This window comes from Triturus cristatus, chromosome 2_2 (assembly GCF_964204655.1).
Source record: "Triturus cristatus chromosome 2_2, aTriCri1.1, whole genome shotgun sequence".
Taxonomy (NCBI): domain Eukaryota; kingdom Metazoa; phylum Chordata; class Amphibia; order Caudata; family Salamandridae; genus Triturus; species Triturus cristatus.
This window is the reverse complement of record NC_140582.1, coordinates 293,247,757-293,265,459: the sequence shown is the minus strand read 5'-3', so window position 1 is coordinate 293,265,459 and position 17,703 is coordinate 293,247,757. Positions and strand designations below refer to the sequence as shown.

Below are 17,703 nucleotides of genomic sequence, written 5' to 3'. Positions count from 1 at the left end.
GCGGCATGCTTGGTGACACCCTTAAGCATGGGTAAAATAGATGTGGATTTGTCCTGTATGTCAAATGTGTCCAGTAAGAAGTCGTCTTCCACTGGTTCAGTGTGCATGTCCACCCCATGGTAGTGTGCTGCTCTCTGCACTAAATGATGAAACCCTAAGGAGTCCTCTGGAGGAGACGGCCTGGATGGGTATAGGTCGTCCTGAGGTATATCGGGTATATCAGGGTTATTGTAATCCTCCCATGGGTCTGGGGTCCCCGGTGGAGTGGGATCCATTGGGGCGTCCGCCGGGTAATTGTCCGGGTCCCCGTCGTCCGGATCTGGGGACGGGGTCGGAGAGTAATGAGGTAAAGGTGGCGGAGACCTGGGAGGGGGAGGGGGTGGAAGAGGTGGAGGAGGCAGGGGAGGAGGTAGTGGGGAGGGCAATCTGAGGGGAGAAGTAGCAGAGTCCTTCCGTTTGGGCGGTGGAGGAGGAGCCGGAGTATCATGGCGTCTTTTCTTGATAATTAAAGTCAATAGCCCAGTCTTTGGATCTTTGGACAGAGTCTTTTGTAAAGGGTCTGGTGTAAACAGAGCCAATGGTGCCGAATCGTCCGTTGGCACCGATGATTTCGGAACCGAGGGCTTCGATGGTTTCTGTGCGCCATGCTTTTTTGGGGCCTCTGGTTTTTTCGGCGTCGAGGGAGTTTTCGGCGCCGGAGCGTCGGTGCCGACTGATTTGTGTTCGTGTTTGGTCGGCGCCGAGAGTCCAGGCTTCGGCACCGGTGGCTTCGGAGTCGAGCTGGATATTACTTTCTTCGGTGCCGGATGCTGTTTTTCGGCACCGGGCGTCGGCTGGCTCGATCCCGAGCTGCCGTGAGACTTTGGAGGCTTCGACACCGGGCCCGAAGGTGGGGTGATAGAAGCTTTGGTCTTGGTTTTGCCCGGGCCAGCAGCGAGGGTGTAACCTGAGTCTCTTTGGTTTTGGGCGCGGGGGTGGGAGGGGGCACAGTACTCACGACCCGCTGCGCCGGTGTGATGTCCTCCACGTCGGAGTCGTCGGCCTCGGAAGCGCTGACGACGTCTTCCTCCTGCTCGGTGTGTATTTGCCCCGAAGCTTCGGCGCCGTCTCCGAAGATGTCCGGTGGAGCTGCAGACGATGAGTGCGCCATGGTGCGTCGAGCTCTTCGATCCCGGGTGGTCTTCTTCGATCGAAAAGACTTACAGGCGGGGCAGTCTCTGGCCTCGTGTTCTGGAGAGAGGCAAAGATTACACACCTGATGGAGGTCGGTGTGGGGAAATTTAGACCCACATTTTGGGCACTTTTTGAACAGAGTCCTTTCCATCGGCCGGGACCGGAGTCGAGGAGGGCCCGAAGGCCGGTGCCGATGTACGGGATGGAGAAAGTGCCGCTTCGAGAAATGAAGATGATGATGAAGAAACTCGAAGAAACGAGGATTTTCCGTCGAGGCTGGAACCGTAGAAGTTCGAAGCCGGAGCACGAAGTATCACATCCGAGCCCGATGGCGGAAAAAAACAATCTGAGGATGGAGCCGAAGCCCATGCGCAGTACGGACCGAAGGAGGAGTCACCAAACTCGTGACTTCCAAAGACTGTCCAAGAAGAAAAACAAACTGCAAACATCCGGGCCCAACACCAGATGGCGATCTATGCTAAGTGTACAATCTGCAGCTCATATGCCTCGAACATAGGCGTCCTTGAGGTCTAAGGTGGCAAGGAAGTAGTTTTGGGAGAGCAGGGGAAGTACCTGCTGGAGTGTGACCATGTGAAAATGGTCTGAGTGTATATAGTGATTTATGGGTCTGAGTTCTAGGGTCGGCCTTAGAGTGTCGTCCCTTTTTGGTATTAGAAAATGTAGGGAGTAAGCTCCCATATTTTGTTGGTGGGTAGGAACTAGTTCTATCATACTTTACTTTAGTAGTGCTAAATGTTCCTGTGACATTGGGCGTTGTTTGGGTGGAATGTTGGGGGGGGGGGGGGGGTAGATGTTAGCTCGAGGCAGTAGCCTGACCAAATTATTTGTGTTACCTATTTGTCTGAGGTGATAGTAGTCCAGACAGGAAGGAAATTGTGGAGTCTGCCCCTGACCGGAGTGGGATGGTCTACGGGGAGTAGAGGGAAGTCATTGGGTAGGGGTAGAGGCAGAGCGGGAGGCGTTTGTCTTGCCTCTGCCTTTATTATTGTTGCCCCTGTAGCCGCCTCTTTGGTAACCCCTTGTGAAGGTGGATTGGGTAGGGGCTTTATAGGAAGTAGAAGCGGTGTCGGAGTAGCCGCCTCTGGAGGTGCTTCGAAAGGAAGAGCGCCGATAGGAGCGCCTGGGAGGGTGCGACTGTAAGGCTCCCATAGACTTCGCCGTATCAGTGTCTTTCTTCATTTTTTCCAGGGCATCATCAACTTTTGGGCCCAACAGATGTTCCTGGTCAAAGGGGTGGTTCAGGATGGAAGCCTGCACCTCTGGTTTGAAACCTGAAATTCGTAGCCAGGCATGCCGACGGAGGAGGACGCTGGTGTTAATTGCCCTAGAGACGGTGTCAGCTGCATCTAGGGCACAGCGAATGGAGGTGTTGGTGATGGTTTTACCCTCCTGGATTAGCTCATTGGCTCTATTTTTGTATTTGTCAGGGAGGTGTTGCATTATGGCTTCTAGTTTATCATAATGTGCCCTGTCATATCTTGCCAAAAGCGCTTGTGCGTTTGCGATGCGCCATATGTTGGCAGCCTGGGATGCAGTGCGCTTGCCAGATGCGTCCAAGAGTTTGGACTCCTTATCAGGTGGTGGTGCCTTGCATGATGCCTGGGAGTTTGCACGCTTTCTTGCAGTGGACACTACTAGGGAGTCTAGTGGTGCTGGCCCTCTGATGTAGATGGGGTCTGTAGGGGCGGCCTTATACTTCTTGTCGATGCGAGGGTTGATGACCCTGGCCCTGACCGGGTCTTTAAAGGCCTCCGGCGCGTGCTTGATAACGCCTTTAAGCATGGGCAGGATGGAAGTGGCCCTGTGTGTTGTGTCGAAGGTATCTAGGAGAAGTCCTCCTCCACGGGGTCCGCAAGGAGATCCACACCGTGGTAGTGTGCAGCCCTATGGAGTAGTTGGTTAAACCTCATTGTGTCTTCCGGGGGGGGGATGGTCTCAAAGGGTAGAGATCATCCTGCGGGATGTTAGGGATGTCTGGAATGTTATAGTCGTCCCATGGGTCTGGGGAGCCTGTAGGAGTGGGGTCCCCTGTGTCATCATAGACATCATCATCTTCATCCTCCTCATCCGGAGAGGGTGTGGGGGAATGATCAGGTGGGGGTGGGGGAGGAGAAGGAGGTGGAGGAGGGGATGAATGTATTCTCAAAGGGGAGGTAGAAAAGTCTTTCCTCTTTGGAGGTGGAGCTGGGGCAGGCTTGTCCAGCGGTCTTTTTTTGATGCTGAGCATCAAATGTCCAGTCTAGGGGTCCTTGACAAGTGTTTTTTGTAGTGGATCAGGCCGACATAGTTCTTCAGTGAGTAGCCGATCTGTCTGCGCCGAAAGCGTTGGGGCCGTAGGTTTTTTTAGTCTTGGAGTCAGCATCAGTTCATTGTTTTGAACTGTGCGGCTTCGGGATGGCTGGTTGTTTACTCGGCTCCGAGATGACTTTCGGCTTCGAGGTGTGGATGTCGATGGCTTTGTGTTTTTTGCTTGGCTTCGGGGACGTTGTCGGTACCGAGGAGCTGGTGTTTGTTTACGGCACCGAGTGCTTCGGTGTGGAGCTCGGTGCGGAGGAGGAGGCCATTTTCTTATTCGGCGCCAGTGCGGAGGAGTGTTTCTCGGCACCGATGGTAGGCTGGCTCGAGCCCGAGCCGCCGGAAGGCTTGATAGGCTTCTTCACCGGGCCCGAAGGCGAGGTGTGGGAAGCAATGTCTTTGGTCGTGCCTAGGCCCGAGGTCGAAGGCTTGACTGAAGCCTTTTTCGATGCCGTCGAGGGTGTGGTGGGGGTGGATGTTGGTACTCACGCCCCTCTGTGCCGGAGTGATGTCCTCAACATCTGAGTCGTCGGCCTCGGAGGCGCTGACGAGGCCCTCTTTGGTGTGCTGTCCTTCTGGAGCATTGACACCTTATCCGAAGAGGTCGTCTGGGATCGCTATCGACGAGTGTGCCATGGTCTCCTCGCCCTTCGGTCTTGAATGGTCTTCTTGGACCGGAAGGATTTGCACGCCAGACAGTCTCGAGCCTCGTGTTCAGGGGAGAGGCCCGAGGTTGCACACCTCATGGAGATCGGTGTGGGGAAATTTGGACCCACATCGAGGACACTTTTTGAATGGAGTCCTTTCCATCAGCCAGGACCGGAGCTTGGGTAGGCCCAAAGGCCTTCGTCGACGACCGGAAATCGAAGACTTGGAACGATGAGTCGCGTTGAGTGTGGAGATCGCGATCGAAAACAATACCGCGAAAGAGGGGAGGATTGCGCGCCAACAGAAGAACTGGAACCTGTTCGGAACTGGAGCGCGAAGATCACATCCGAGCCAGATGGCGGAAAAAAACAATCTCAGGATGGAGCCGAAGCCCATGCGCAATATGATCCAAAGGAGGAGTCACATACCTCGTGACTTCCAAAGACTTTCCAAGAGGAAAAACAACTGCAAACATCCGGGCCGAACACCAGATGGCGATCTATGCACAGTGTGTAATCTGCAGCTCATATGCCTCGAACATATGTATTTTCCCTGCATCCACACATCAATCTGGCAGTCTTCATTAGGAGCATATTTATGCATGAGCGAGTGTATGCTTGTACAATTGGATTGATTTCACCTATAGAACCACGACAAGGTTCCATTGACTGAAAAACTATTAGGGATCCATGGCTCTTATGAAGGATGTATGACCCAGGTGAGCATGAAATTTGGATGCAACATGTAGACCCATTGATGCAGGAGTATTAATACCTGGTTTGCGTTATTTCTGTTTTTAATGTTGCTATGGGACCCCAAGAATAACATTAGATACATCTTAGGTATCTTAACTTCTACCTCTTTTATAATTTAAAGATACTTATCTCTTGGAAAGGTGCATGGACACAATTGAGCCTATGGGCGCCAAGACCCTTTACATTTACATTTAATTCTGAATTGGGACCTTGCCTCTTCGATAATTTATTGGAAAGTGTTGGCGCACCCCTGTTAATGCTTATCTCGACCTAAGCTACCTATTTTGCACAGAGGACCATGCACATAGGAGGAAATGGATTCTTCAGTTATGCTGCAACTTGGGCATCAGGGACTATGAAACTGCAAATAGGGTCCTTAGGGCTGACAGCACAAATAATTGTTATTGCGGTCTCTAAGTTTCTTGTGTATAAGTGGAGACTCAGACAGAAAAAGATTGCCACATTGCCGCCCAGTATCTAGCACCTTAAAATCTTGTGTTTCCGAGTTCACTTTGCGGTCATTCATGATTTCCTTTTAGACCGCGTAACAGTAGGCAACCATTATAGGAGCACTCAGATGAAATCCACTTTCACATCTGGAAATTACTGAGAGGTTCTCCCTCTTTGCTGCTAGTCTTAATTGTGGGTATTATGAACATTTTAAATTTTACATTATGCTCCTCTTATATGCGGCTAGTGTTAACTGTGGGTTAATATAAATATTGTAACTATTTTTTTTTCTTTGATATATGCTACGTTTTTAGTGTTTTATATGCGATTTTACAGTTTGTGTGTTTGCTTTTATGGCAACTGCCGAAATAAAGTTTACTATGGTATGGCTTCTTCCTTAGTCAATGAGAATATTTAGAACAAGGGACTCATCAAGCTGACCGTTATTTATATTTAGAGCTAATCAATCTGCTCTCTTTCATGGTCTGGTGGCTTCTTCCACTCAGTCACTGTGGGTCCAATGCAAAGCCAGCAGGAACCTCTCCTGTGTTGGTTCAACTCCATGTAGTGAGGTTTACTGAAACCAGATGGTAGGTCATAGTTCTTTTAAGTACAGAACACGCAGGAAGAGGGGTATGGGACTAGGAGATCTATATCAGAGGAATGTTAGCAAGGTTCAAGATGAACACCACCTCTAAACTCGCAACCACAGGTCACTGTACCCTTCTAATGTCTCAACCTGGGAGGGGGGGGGAGGGAAGGGGGTGGAAGAGGAAGGGGATGCACAAACAGTAAGTCCCCATGTCACTAATAAACAAGGACAGCCTTGAACAAACCCCTCTACCATCTCAGGTTGCCATACTCAAGTAGAATCCAAAATAGGTTCCGCCTTGCATTCTTTCAGACGTGCACACTCCAAACACACAGATTATGCCAGACAAAAAGAGTGCCTACACCTCTTGCATGCATATCACAATCATATGTAGGTGAAAGACACGATTAAGGGAGACTGGCAGAACCATATATACAGTGGAGGCCAGTAGGCATCTCCCTCTGAAGAAAAATGTAAATGCATGTCTTTTCAGGAGGAATAATGTTGCTACCACGTCCAATCCCACAAACTGCACGAAAGAGGGGACATTTTGTGGGCCCACCTCTACTTCTTAGTACTGTTTTATGGCACTGGTTCTTAACCTTTTGACTTCTGTGGACCCCACTTAATCTCTGGAAGCCAGGGACCACAAGCCATTTCTACAATCTGTAACTCCGCAAGAATATACAATAAATACACAAACAAGCATACAATATAGGACCTCAGCACATCTACTTTCCCCTTAAGCTTCATGTTTACTTAGAACAATGATACACCACTATAGCACCTAGGTCTTACTCATAAATCACTAGGTAATCATATGAAATTGGAGATCTCAGCAGAAGTGGTGGAATAGAAGTAGTAACTGGGTTGACACTGGCCTCAAGAGAAAGGGCAGCAATTGTGTTTTGTATGGCCAAAGATTGAAGCCATGCAGGTTATTTGTGCCAAAAGGTGACAGACAGCAAGAAAACAAGTTACTTACCTGCAACTTTGGTTCTCCAGTATTGGCTACTTTCATAGATTCCCATGGCTTGTATCATTCCCCGTCGTCGGAATGGGAGTCTCGGTAAATAAAAAAAGAACATAGCAGTAGCTACAAAAAAGAAAAGGCCTAGGCCTCATCTCATTTTGTAGCATATCCACCTCTTTTTGTGAAAGAGACCAAACTAATGCAACAACCAATCAGATTAGCCTCACCCCACAGAACCTTCCTGAGAGAACCTCAGAGCCTCAGATTTTCGTAGCCGTTGTGTAACAGTATAACAAAACATGCTGAAGGCTGAGCTTTCCCAGGGAAGGAGGGTGGGCGCATGGGAATCTATGAAAGTTACCAATACTGGAGAACCCAAAGTTACAGGTGTTATTTATTTTTTACTCCAGTATTGGAACTTTCATAGATTCCCATAGCTTGCATCAGAGTAGCTAGCAGTCAGAAGCACATTTTGCTCTCATCGTTGTGTCTCCCTCTTCTCTCTCTCTTTTTTTAAAATGCATCACGCAAAAGAACATCAAAAACAGTGCAATGACATTTAAGAATAAACGTAAATACACATATAATTCCAAAACCAAAATGTGCCAATAACAAAAAGAAAGGAAGGAGGGAAGAAAGGAAAGCTTACCACTCAGTGGAAGAGGTTCCTCAGGACTGCCTGGCCTACAACCGAGTCTTCATGTGTCGAGGTCTCAAGGCAGTAATGTCTTGTGAAGGTGTGCGAGCTGCTCCAAGTTGCAGCCCTGCAGATATCTTTGATCTGGACCACAGCTAAGAGGGCCGTAGAAGAAGCCATTGAACTTGTAGAATGTGCTCGGACTCTCCCCTCCAGGGGTTTGCCCGCTGCTGAAACTTTTAGCACTGTCCACCCACCGAGCAACCCCCTGCTTGGACAGGGGCAAGCCCTTGCGGGGAGCGCTAAATGAAACAAACAGTTGAGAATATTTTCGGAATTCTTTAGTACGGTCCAGATAGTACTTCAAACATCTCTGCACATCCAGAGTGGAGTGCTCTTTCTGCCGGCGTAGAGGGCTGATGAAAGAAAGCCTTAAGAATCACCGGCTCATTTAAATGAAAGTCCGAAGGCACCTTAGGTATGAACCTTGGGTTAGTCCTTAGGATCACTGTATTTTTCTTGAATTGTAGGAAGGGTTCCTGGATCGTCAGAGCCTGCAACTCACCCATTCTTCTTGCAGAAGTGAGAGCTAGGAGAAGCGCCACCTTCTAAGAAAGGAATTTCAAATCTGCTCAAAGGGGTGCTTCATCAGCTGGGTGAGAACCAAATTCAAATGCCACATAGGAGGCAGAGGCCTAACTGGAGGAAAGACTCTAAAGAGGCCTTTGAGGAACTGCTTGACAATCCTGGCTGACCAAAGAGAAGGTCCAGATGCAGTGCGTCTATAGCGAGAAACAGCCGCAAAATGAACCTTTATGGATGAATGAGCCAGCCCCGCTTTAGCCAAAGACATGAAATCTGGAAGAACTTGGTGAGGTTGAGATGAAAAAAGGGTCAAAACCCTCCTGCTGACACCAGATGCAGAATCCCTTCCATTTTAAATGGTATGTCTTATTAGTAGAAGGAGCTGTGGCCTGAGAAAGCACCTCCTCCGAGAGATCTAGCCCAAGAAATTCTCGCTGCTCAGGAGCCATGCTGACAGGTGTAAGGAGGGTCTGGATGCCAGATCTGGCCCTGGGACATCGTGAGAAGGTCTGGGACCGTCCGTAGCAGCCGTGGAGGGACCAGGGAGAGGAGATGAAGTTCCGTGAACAAGAACTGCCTCGGCCAAGCTGGAGCTATTAAGACCATCCTGCACGGCTCCGTTTTGATCTTCCCGAGTACTCTGGGTATCAACGGAATGGGGGGAAAAGCGTATACAAATGCGCCTGACCAGGCTATCGAAAGCGCATTCCCAGCGATCCGTGATGGTGTAGCTTGCTGGCGTAAAACTGGCATTTTTTGTTCTCCGGGGTTGCAAAGAGGTCTATTGAAGGTCTGCCCTATCGGTGAAAAATTTCCTGCAAGACAGTCTGGTTCAGTTCCCATTCGTGGCTGACTGACAGCCTGCTGAGCATGTCCGCCTTCTCGTTTAGTACTCCTGGAAGATGTACTGCCTTCAGTGATATCCTGTGAAGGATAGCCCACTTCCAAATCTTCTGGGCTTCCTGTGACAACGGAAGAGCTCTGGTACCCCCTTCTTTGTTTATGTAGTGCATGGCTGTGGTGTTGTCCGTGCGGACGAGAACCGCCTTAAAAAGGGCTTTTTTCTCTTTGTCAGACATTCCAAAAAGAAACATCAAATAATTCTGAAGAAAAAACTGCTGAAAAAACAGTAGAATAGAGTTGAAGTGAGCAGAGCTCAAAGGAGACTCCCTTAGCGCAACGTGCGGTAGAAAATCTGAGGCTCTGATGTTCTTTCAGGAAGGTTCTGTGTGGTGAGGCTAATCTGATTGGTTGTTGCATTAGTTTGGTTTCTTTTACAAACAGAGGTGGATATGCTACAAAGTGAGACGAGGCCTAGGCCTTTTCTGCTTTTTCTACCTACTGCTATGTTATTTTTTATTTACAGAGACTCCCATTCCGACGACGGGGAATGATACAAGCCATGGGAATCTATGAAAGTTCCAATACTGGAGTAACTGCATAAAGGTTACACCAGATGCTCATTATGATAGTCTACATGCCGCCTACTGGGAAGTGGTACTCGGAGGAAGTATTTCATCTGTGCTGAAAAGTGCAGTCACGCCCTCTTTCCAATACAAGAAGTGTAGGTGGGTGTAGTCTGTAAGTGCCTGCCCAGTTAAAGCAGTGGATGGAAGAAAGGGCCTTTTGGGCGGTATATATGTGCATACATGCATAGATCACTGAGGGCTTAGAACACTGGCTCTTAGATGCGTACGACTTTCTAGGATACCACTCATCAATTCAAAACAGTTTTTAGTCATACACTAAATGGTAGTTCAGGTCAGATCACATTTGAATGCAAATAGTGAATGTGCACACTCACACATGCTCTATCCTGAACTAATCAGCCATCAGCTTCAGACTAAACAAGTTTTTAAAAGGTTTATGATCTTTATTGATTTTATTAATAAATATATGGACTTCAAGTTAGGAATATGCTACTTACCAGTATGCATCTGTTCTTGGCATGTAGAGCTGCAGAGTTGTACACTTAGCATAGATCGCCATCTGGTGTTGGGCCCGGATGTTTGCAGTTTGTTTTTCTTATTGGACAGTCTTTGGAAGTCACGAGTTTGGTGACTCCTCCTTCGGTCCGTACTGCGCATGGGCTTCGGCTCCATCCTCAGATTGTTTTTCGCCAACAGGGAAATGATGGAGCTTGGTAATCACAGTGAGAAACCCATGTGTGTAGTATCTAAATAAGATGTACTGGAACGGATACAGGTAGCCGGGGAGGCGGGTGGGCGTGTACAACTCTGCAGCTCTACATGCCAAGAACAGATGCATACTGGTAAGTAGCATATTCCGTTCGAGGCATATGAGCTGCAGATTGTACACTTAGCATAGATTATATAGCAGTACCCAATCCTAGCGGCGACCACCGGTATCCGTTGCAGTGGTTTGAAATAGTGTCTTTAGTACAGCCTGGCCCACTCTAGCTTGCTGCTTGGAATGCACATCTACACAGTAATGTTTTGTGAAGGTGTGCGGTGTAGACCATGTGGCTGCTTTGCAGATGTCATCTAAGGGTATATTCCCTAGAAAAGCCATAGAAGCCCCTAACTTTCTTGTAGAATGGGCTTTAGGCGGAACAGATAATGTTCTTTTTGCCTTTTGGTAGCAAATCTGTATGCATTTTACAATCCACCTAGCTATCCCTGATTTAGAAATGGGGTTGCCTTTATGTGGTGGAGAGAAGGAGACGAACAATTGTTTAGTCTTCCTGAAGGGTTGCGTTCTTTGTATGTAGTATAGCAAGGCCCTTTTTACATCGAGTGTGTGTAAGGCTCTTTCTGCAACAGATTGAGGTTGCGAGAAGAAGACAGGTAATTCCACCGATTGATTGAGATGAAAGGGGGAAATGACCTTGGGCAGGAACTTCGGATTTGTGCGAAGTATGACCTTGCTGTGATGTATTTGTATGAAGGGTTCTTGTATAGTGAACGCTTGTATTTCACCAACCCTTCTAAGGGAAGTGATAGCTACGAGAAAAGCTGTTTTCCAGGTGAGAAACTGTAGCTCGCATTTATGCATTGGTTCGAAGGGCGGACCCATTAGTCGTGTAAGAACTAAATTTAGGTTCCATACAGGGGAAGGTGGTGCCCTGGGAGGAATTACTCGTTTAAGGCCTTCCATGAAGGCTTTAATAGCGGGCACTCTGAAGAGAGATAAATGCTGTCTGTTTTGTAGATAAGCAGCGATCGCTGCTAGGTGTAGGCGTATGGATGAATATGCCAGGTTACACCTGTGAAGATGGAGCAGATAGCATATGATGTGCTGTATGGATGCATCTAAAGGGTTGATTGTATTGTTACGGCAGTAAATAACAAATCTTTTCCACTTTGCGGCATAACATGCTCTAGTGGTAGGACGTCTGGCTTCCATGATGATGTTCATGCAATCAGGGGGAAGGTTAAGGTATCCGAATTCTAGGATTTCAGGAGCCAGATCGCCAGGTTGAGCTGAGCTGGGTCCTGGTATCCGAATTCTAGGATTTCAGGAGCCAGATCGCCAGGTTGAGCTGAGCTGGGTCCGGGTGCCTGATTTCTCCATGGTTCTGGGTTAGGAGGCATGGGGATAGGTGCAGTTTTTGATGTGGTACCACTGATAGTTGTAGTAGCGTGGTGTACCACGGCTGCCTGGCCCACGTCGGAGCTACCAGAATGAGTGTGAGGGAGTGCTGTTGTAGCTTCCTGACCACTAATGGAATTAGTGGGAGAGGTGGAAAGGCGTATGCAAATCTGCCTGACCAGTTCATCCATATCGCATTGCCCTTGGACAATGGGTGTGGGTATCTGGCGGCGAAGCTTGGGCATTTTTTGTTTTCGTGGGTGGCGAAGAGGTCTATCTGAGGATGCCCCCACTGTTGGAAGAATGGCTGAAGAACTTGCGGATGCAGTTCCCATTCGTGTAGTTGTTGCGTTTGTCTGCTGAGCAGATCTGCCATGGTGTTTTGTACGCCTGGAACGTGTTGTGCCAGGAGAAAGATGTTTTGGGGAATTGCCCATCTCCATATGCTCTGGGCTAAGCGGGAGAGCTGGGGAGAGTGTGTCCCCCCCTGTTTTTGGATACAATACATTGCAGTCATGTTGTCTGTGCGAATGAGGACTGCTTTGCCCGAAATCTGCTTTTGGAAAGATTTTAGGGCTAGAAAGATCGCCAAGAGCTCCAGATGGTTGATGTGGAGCAATTTTTGCTGTGGCGTCCATAGACCTTGCATTGTGAGGTGTAGGAGGTGCGCTCCCCAGCCGGAGAGCGATGCGTCCGCTGTTAGAATCACCTGAGGAACCGGGTCCAGGAACGGCCGCCCTTTGGAAAGGTTTGTGGTGTTCCACCACTGCAGAGAGTGATGTGTGCGGCCGTCCACCAACACCAGATCCGTCAGCTGACCCTGGGCCTGGTTCCACTGTTGTGCTAGGCACTCTTGAAGTGGACGCATGTGTAGTCTTGCATGGGGCACTATAAAGATGCAAGACGCCATCATTCCTATGAGCTTCATGAACACTCTTGCTGGAAGAGAGTGTTGGGGAAGGAATGTTTTGCGTAAGGCTTGAATGCTTGTGATTCTGGCTGTGTTTGGATAGGCAATACCTTTGGAGGGGTCTATAGTGGCCCCGAGATATTGCTTTGTGTGAGATGGTATGAGGTGGGACTTTTGGTAGTTCACCGTGAAGCCTAGCTGGTGGAGCAGTTGGATGGTGTTGTTTGTATGCTGCACGCATTGGTGGTAAGACGCGGCTTTTATCAGCCAGTCGTCTAAGTAAGGGAAGACGTGAATGTGTTGACGTCTGAGGTGTGCTGCTACTACCGCTAGGCATTTGGTAAGCACCCGTGGTGCGGTGGTGACCCCGAAGGGGAGAACCGTGAATTGGTAATGTTGCCCGTCCACCACGAACCTGAGGTATTTCCTGTGAGAGGGGTGTATTGGAATGTGAAAGTATGCGTCCTTCAGATCCAATGTTGTGAGAAAGTCTCCCTGACAGAGGAGCGGGAGGACTTGTTGTAGGGTGACCATATGGAAATGGTCTGAATGTATGTAGGCATTTAGAGGCCGGAGGTCCAGAATGGGCCTGAGGGTCCCGTCTTTCTTTGGTATTAGGAAATATAGGGAGTAAACCCCTAGATTTTGCTGATTGATGGGGACCTGCTCTATAGCGTGTTTTTGGAGGAGGGAGAGTACCTCCTGTTTGAGCAGTGTGGAATGTTCTTGAGACATTGGGCGGTGCCTTGGTGGGATATTGGGTGGGGTAGATGTTAGCTCGAGACAGTACCCTGACCGAATGATTTGGGTCACCCATTTGTCCGATGTTATGGACTCCCATGCGTGGATAAAGTTTTGTAGTCTGCCCCCGACCGGAGTGGAATGGTCTGGGGGGAGCGGAGGGAAGTCATTGTGTGGGCGGGGTGGCAGAACGGGTGTTGTTAGTTTTGCCCCTGCCCTTATTGTTGTTGCCTCTGTAACCACCCCTTTGGTTGCCCTTTGAAAAGGTATTTTGAGGAGGGGATTTGTAGGAGGTAGAGGTGCTATCGGTGGAGAAGCCTCTGCCTGTGCCACGAAAGGAGGAGCGTCGAAAGGAACGTTTAGACGCTTGTGTTTGGAGTGCCCCCATAGACTTTGCTGTGTCTGTGTCCTTTTTCATCTTTTCCAACGCTTCGTCTACCTTGGGCCCAAAGAGCGTTTGTTGGTCAAAGGGGTGATTGAGTTTGGACGCCTGGACTTCAGGCTTAAACCCTGAGATCCTGAGCCAGGCATGGCGACGAAGCAGGACACTGGTATTTATGGCTCTAGAAGCAGTGTCGGCTGCATCGAGGGCACACTTAATGGAGGGGTTTGTAATGAGTTTACCCTCCTGTATTAGCTCATGAGCCCTACGCTTGTGTTTCTCGGGGAGGTGCTGCATAAGAGCCTCAAGTTCATCGTAGTGTGCTCTGTCATAGCGCGCAAGTAGCGCTTGTGTGTTTGCAATGCGCCACATGTTTGCAGCTTGAGAGGCGGTGCGCTTGCCAGACGCGTCTAGGAGTTTGGATTCCTTGTCTGGCGGTGGGGCTTCTCCTGAGGACTGGGAGTTAGCCCGCTTTCTAGCTGTAGAGACAACTAGGGAATCTAAGGGAGCAGGGCCCTTAATGTATGCAGGGTCTGTGGGTGCCGCCTTATACTTTTTCTCTATTCTAGGGTTTAGTACCCTGGCCCTGACAGGGTCTTTGAACACCTCTGCGGCATGCTTGGTGACACCCTTAAGCATGGGTAAAATAGATGTGGATTTGTCCTGTATGTCAAATGTGTCCAGTAAGAAGTCGTCTTCCACTGGTTCAGTGTGCATGTCCACCCCATGGTAGTGTGCTGCTCTCTGCACTAAATGATGGAACCCTAAGGAGTCCTCTGGAGGAGACGGCCTGGATGGGTATAGGTCGTCCAGAGGAATATCGGGTACGTCAGGGTTATTGTAATCCTCCCACGGGTCTGGGGTCCCTGGTGGAGTGGGATCCATGGGGGCATCCGCCGGATAATTGTCCGGGTCCCCGTCGTCCGGATCTGGGGACGGGGCCGGAGAGTAGTGAGGTAAGGGTGGCGGAGACCTGAGAGGGGGTGGAGGAGGTAGGGGAGGTGGTAGTGGGGAGGGCACTCTGAGGGGAGAAGTAGCAGAGTCCTTCCGTTTGGGTGGTGGAGGAGGAGCCGGAGTATCAAGGCGTCTTTTCTTGATAATTAAAGTCAATAGTCCAGTCTTTGGATCTTTGGACAGAGTCTTTTGTAGAGGGTCTGGTGTAAACAGAGCCAGTGGCGTCGAATCGTCCGTCGGCACCGGTGATTTCGGAACCGAGGACTTCGATGGTTTGTGTGCGCCATGCTTTTTTGGGGCCTCCTGTTTTTTCGGCGAAGGAGTTTTCGGCGCCGGAGCGTCGGTGCCGACAGATTTATGTTTGTGTTTGGTCGGCACCGAGAGTCCAGGCTTCGGCACCGGTGGCTTTGGAGTCGAGCTGGATATTGCTTTCTTCGGTGCCGGATGCTGTTTTTCGGCACCGGGCGTCGGCTGGCTCGATCCCGAGCTGCCGTGAGACTTTGGATGCTTCGACACCGAGCCCGAAGGTGGGGTGATCGAAGCTTTGGTTTTGGTTTTGCCCAGGCCGGCAGGCGAGGGAGTAACCTGAGTCTCTTTGGTTTTGGGCGCGGGGGTGGGAGGGGGCACAGTACTCACGGCCCGCTGCGCCGGTGTGATGTCCTCCACGTCGGAGTCGTCGGCCTCGGAAGCGCTGACGACGTCTTCTTCCTGCTCGGTGTGTGTTTGCCCCGAAGCTTCGGCGCCGTCTCCGAAGATGTCCGGTGGAGCTGCAGACGATGAGTGCGCCATGGTGCGTCGAGCTTTTCGATCCCGGATGGTTTTCTTCGATCGAAAAGACTTACAGGCGGGGCAGTCTCTGGCCTCGTGTTCTGGAGAGAGGCAAAGATTACACACCTGATGGAGGTCGGTGTGGGGAAATTTAGACCCACATTTTGGGCACTTTTTGAACGGAGTCCTTTCCATCGGCCGGGACCGGAGTCGAGGAGGGCCCGAAGGCCGGTGCCGATGTACGGGATGGAGAAAAGTGCCGCTTCGAGAGATGAAGATGATGATGAAGAAACTCGAAGAGACGAGGATTTTCCGTCGAGGCTGGAACCGTAGAAGTTCGAAGCCGGAGCACGAAGTATCACATCCGAGCCCGATGGCGGAAAAAAACAATCTGAGGATGGAGCCGAAGCCCATGCGCAGTACGGACCGAAGGAGGAGTCACCAAACTCGTGACTTCCAAAGACTGTCCAAGAAGAAAAACAAACTGCAAACATCCGGGCCCAACACCAGATGGCGATCTATGCTAAGTGTACAATCTGCAGCTCATATGCCTCGAACATATTGTTTCTTGAGGAAATGATTATAGAATATCCTTGTAGAAGGAGCCAGCTTTATATAGATTTTCAGCTCAAAATGCTTAAGATTATTGGAACTAAATAACCGGAGAGGGTTACATGGGTCGGCAGACAATGTGAATAGGAGTGTAGTACCCCAGGGGTTTATGGACAACCGGTTAAACACCGCTGCTCTAGGGTCTCATTCCACCTTACAATGAGGTCCTACAGTGAGCTTGCCTTATTGTTGGAGTCACAGGGCAGGGGAAAAGGGAAAAAACATAAACCCACAGACAGTACAAGATAAAGGACACTGGGCAGGAGAAGCGGCTCTATCGAGTCATGCAACAGAAAATTCTACCCTTACAGTAAGCTGAAATCGTGGTGGGCACAGACTTCGAGGAAGGGAAGGAGTAGGCTCCTCAATTTCCTGAAAATGGGGATGGTGCATAGCAATGCTTCATTTTGGAATCCTAGTGACACAGTAAATAAAAATTGTGTTCTCTAGTTTAGAAAGTCTTCTGAGATGTCTAGGTAAGTTCCCTTCAAATGATATGATGTAGAAAATCACAACGGTGCAAGCTTCTGGGGTGTAGTAAAACTCAAGGCATCTCACACTCAATGGCCAGAGTTTGGAATATCCAGTGAGAAGTATAGATGCAAACAATGTAATATTGAAGAGTTATCAGAGTAAACCACTGAGGATCCCCTGTCTGACAACTGAAAAGCAGTAATACTTGAGAAAAATGAATTTTATATTCAAATTAAGCATCACCAAATGTGTGTTTCTCCTTCAGTTTAGCAATTAGAGGATTGAATTGCTTATTTGAATTTGCTTATTTAAGTAACCACACAGTTTTTAGGCATCACTAATTTGCAAATGTCGCTAAATTTAAGAGATGACAAGGTGAACACAGTCGGCACATGAGCATTTGTCTGTTGCATCTACAACTGATATACTCCTGTGAATGTCCGAGGAAAACGTGAAAAATGTTTTTCCATACAATACATTATGATTAAAAGGGCTGCACGCAACAGTCAAGAACCGGCGGTCCTCACACAAAGGCAGAGGAAAATGTCAACCACCCAACATAGGCTTTGGTCCTTTTATACACCTGATGATTTCAAACAGGCATGATCAAAATGGGTGTGAAGAACCAAGCAAAATTTCTACTAAAAGGAGGGAATATAGATCAACAAACTGCCAAGCCACCTAATGTCAGAGGAACATTCAACAATGTAGTGGGATTCTATGTAAACGCATAAAGAAAAACACAAGATAACATGTTTTTCGGAGGAATGTTTAGCTACCTTTCCCTCAAACAAGACTTTTCCCGATGTCTCCTGTGTGGCACCAGATGAGCCGACTACATCTCCAATCTTCATCCATCTATCTTCCGTAGTGTCCCACTGATAAGCTTCAACTTTTCCGTCAACTTTAATCAGACGCGTCTGTCCTTCTCTGGTACCTGGAAACAAACACAACATTGAGGATGTAGCAGAAAGAAATGATTAAGACAACATATAATAGGGCTGAACTTAAACAGCCACAGGTGAACGTTAAGTAAAAGTGTTGCTGCAGAATCATCAGTGTCTAAATTTCATTTGGCAGGAAAAGTGTTATCTGCACCTATAAGACTTGTGTGGCGAGCATTAAATCAACAGACAAGTGAGCAGAAACAGCAAATTCCACAGAGAGTGAAAGCCAGCACA

At 48.9% G+C, this 17,703-nt stretch overlaps 1 protein-coding gene across 1 annotated transcript in view; it reads right to left on the bottom strand.

Annotated features, from left to right (window-relative positions):
• PLAA (phospholipase A2 activating protein) overlaps positions 1-17,703 on the bottom strand; it is a 164,024-nt gene that overhangs the window by 83,052 nt on the left and 63,269 nt on the right. Inside the window, exon 8 of the mRNA XM_085641332.1 lies at positions 17,302-17,459. Coding sequence (XP_085497458.1) covers positions 17,302-17,459 — 158 coding nt within the window. The remainder of the gene's footprint in view (positions 1-17,301; positions 17,460-17,703) is intronic.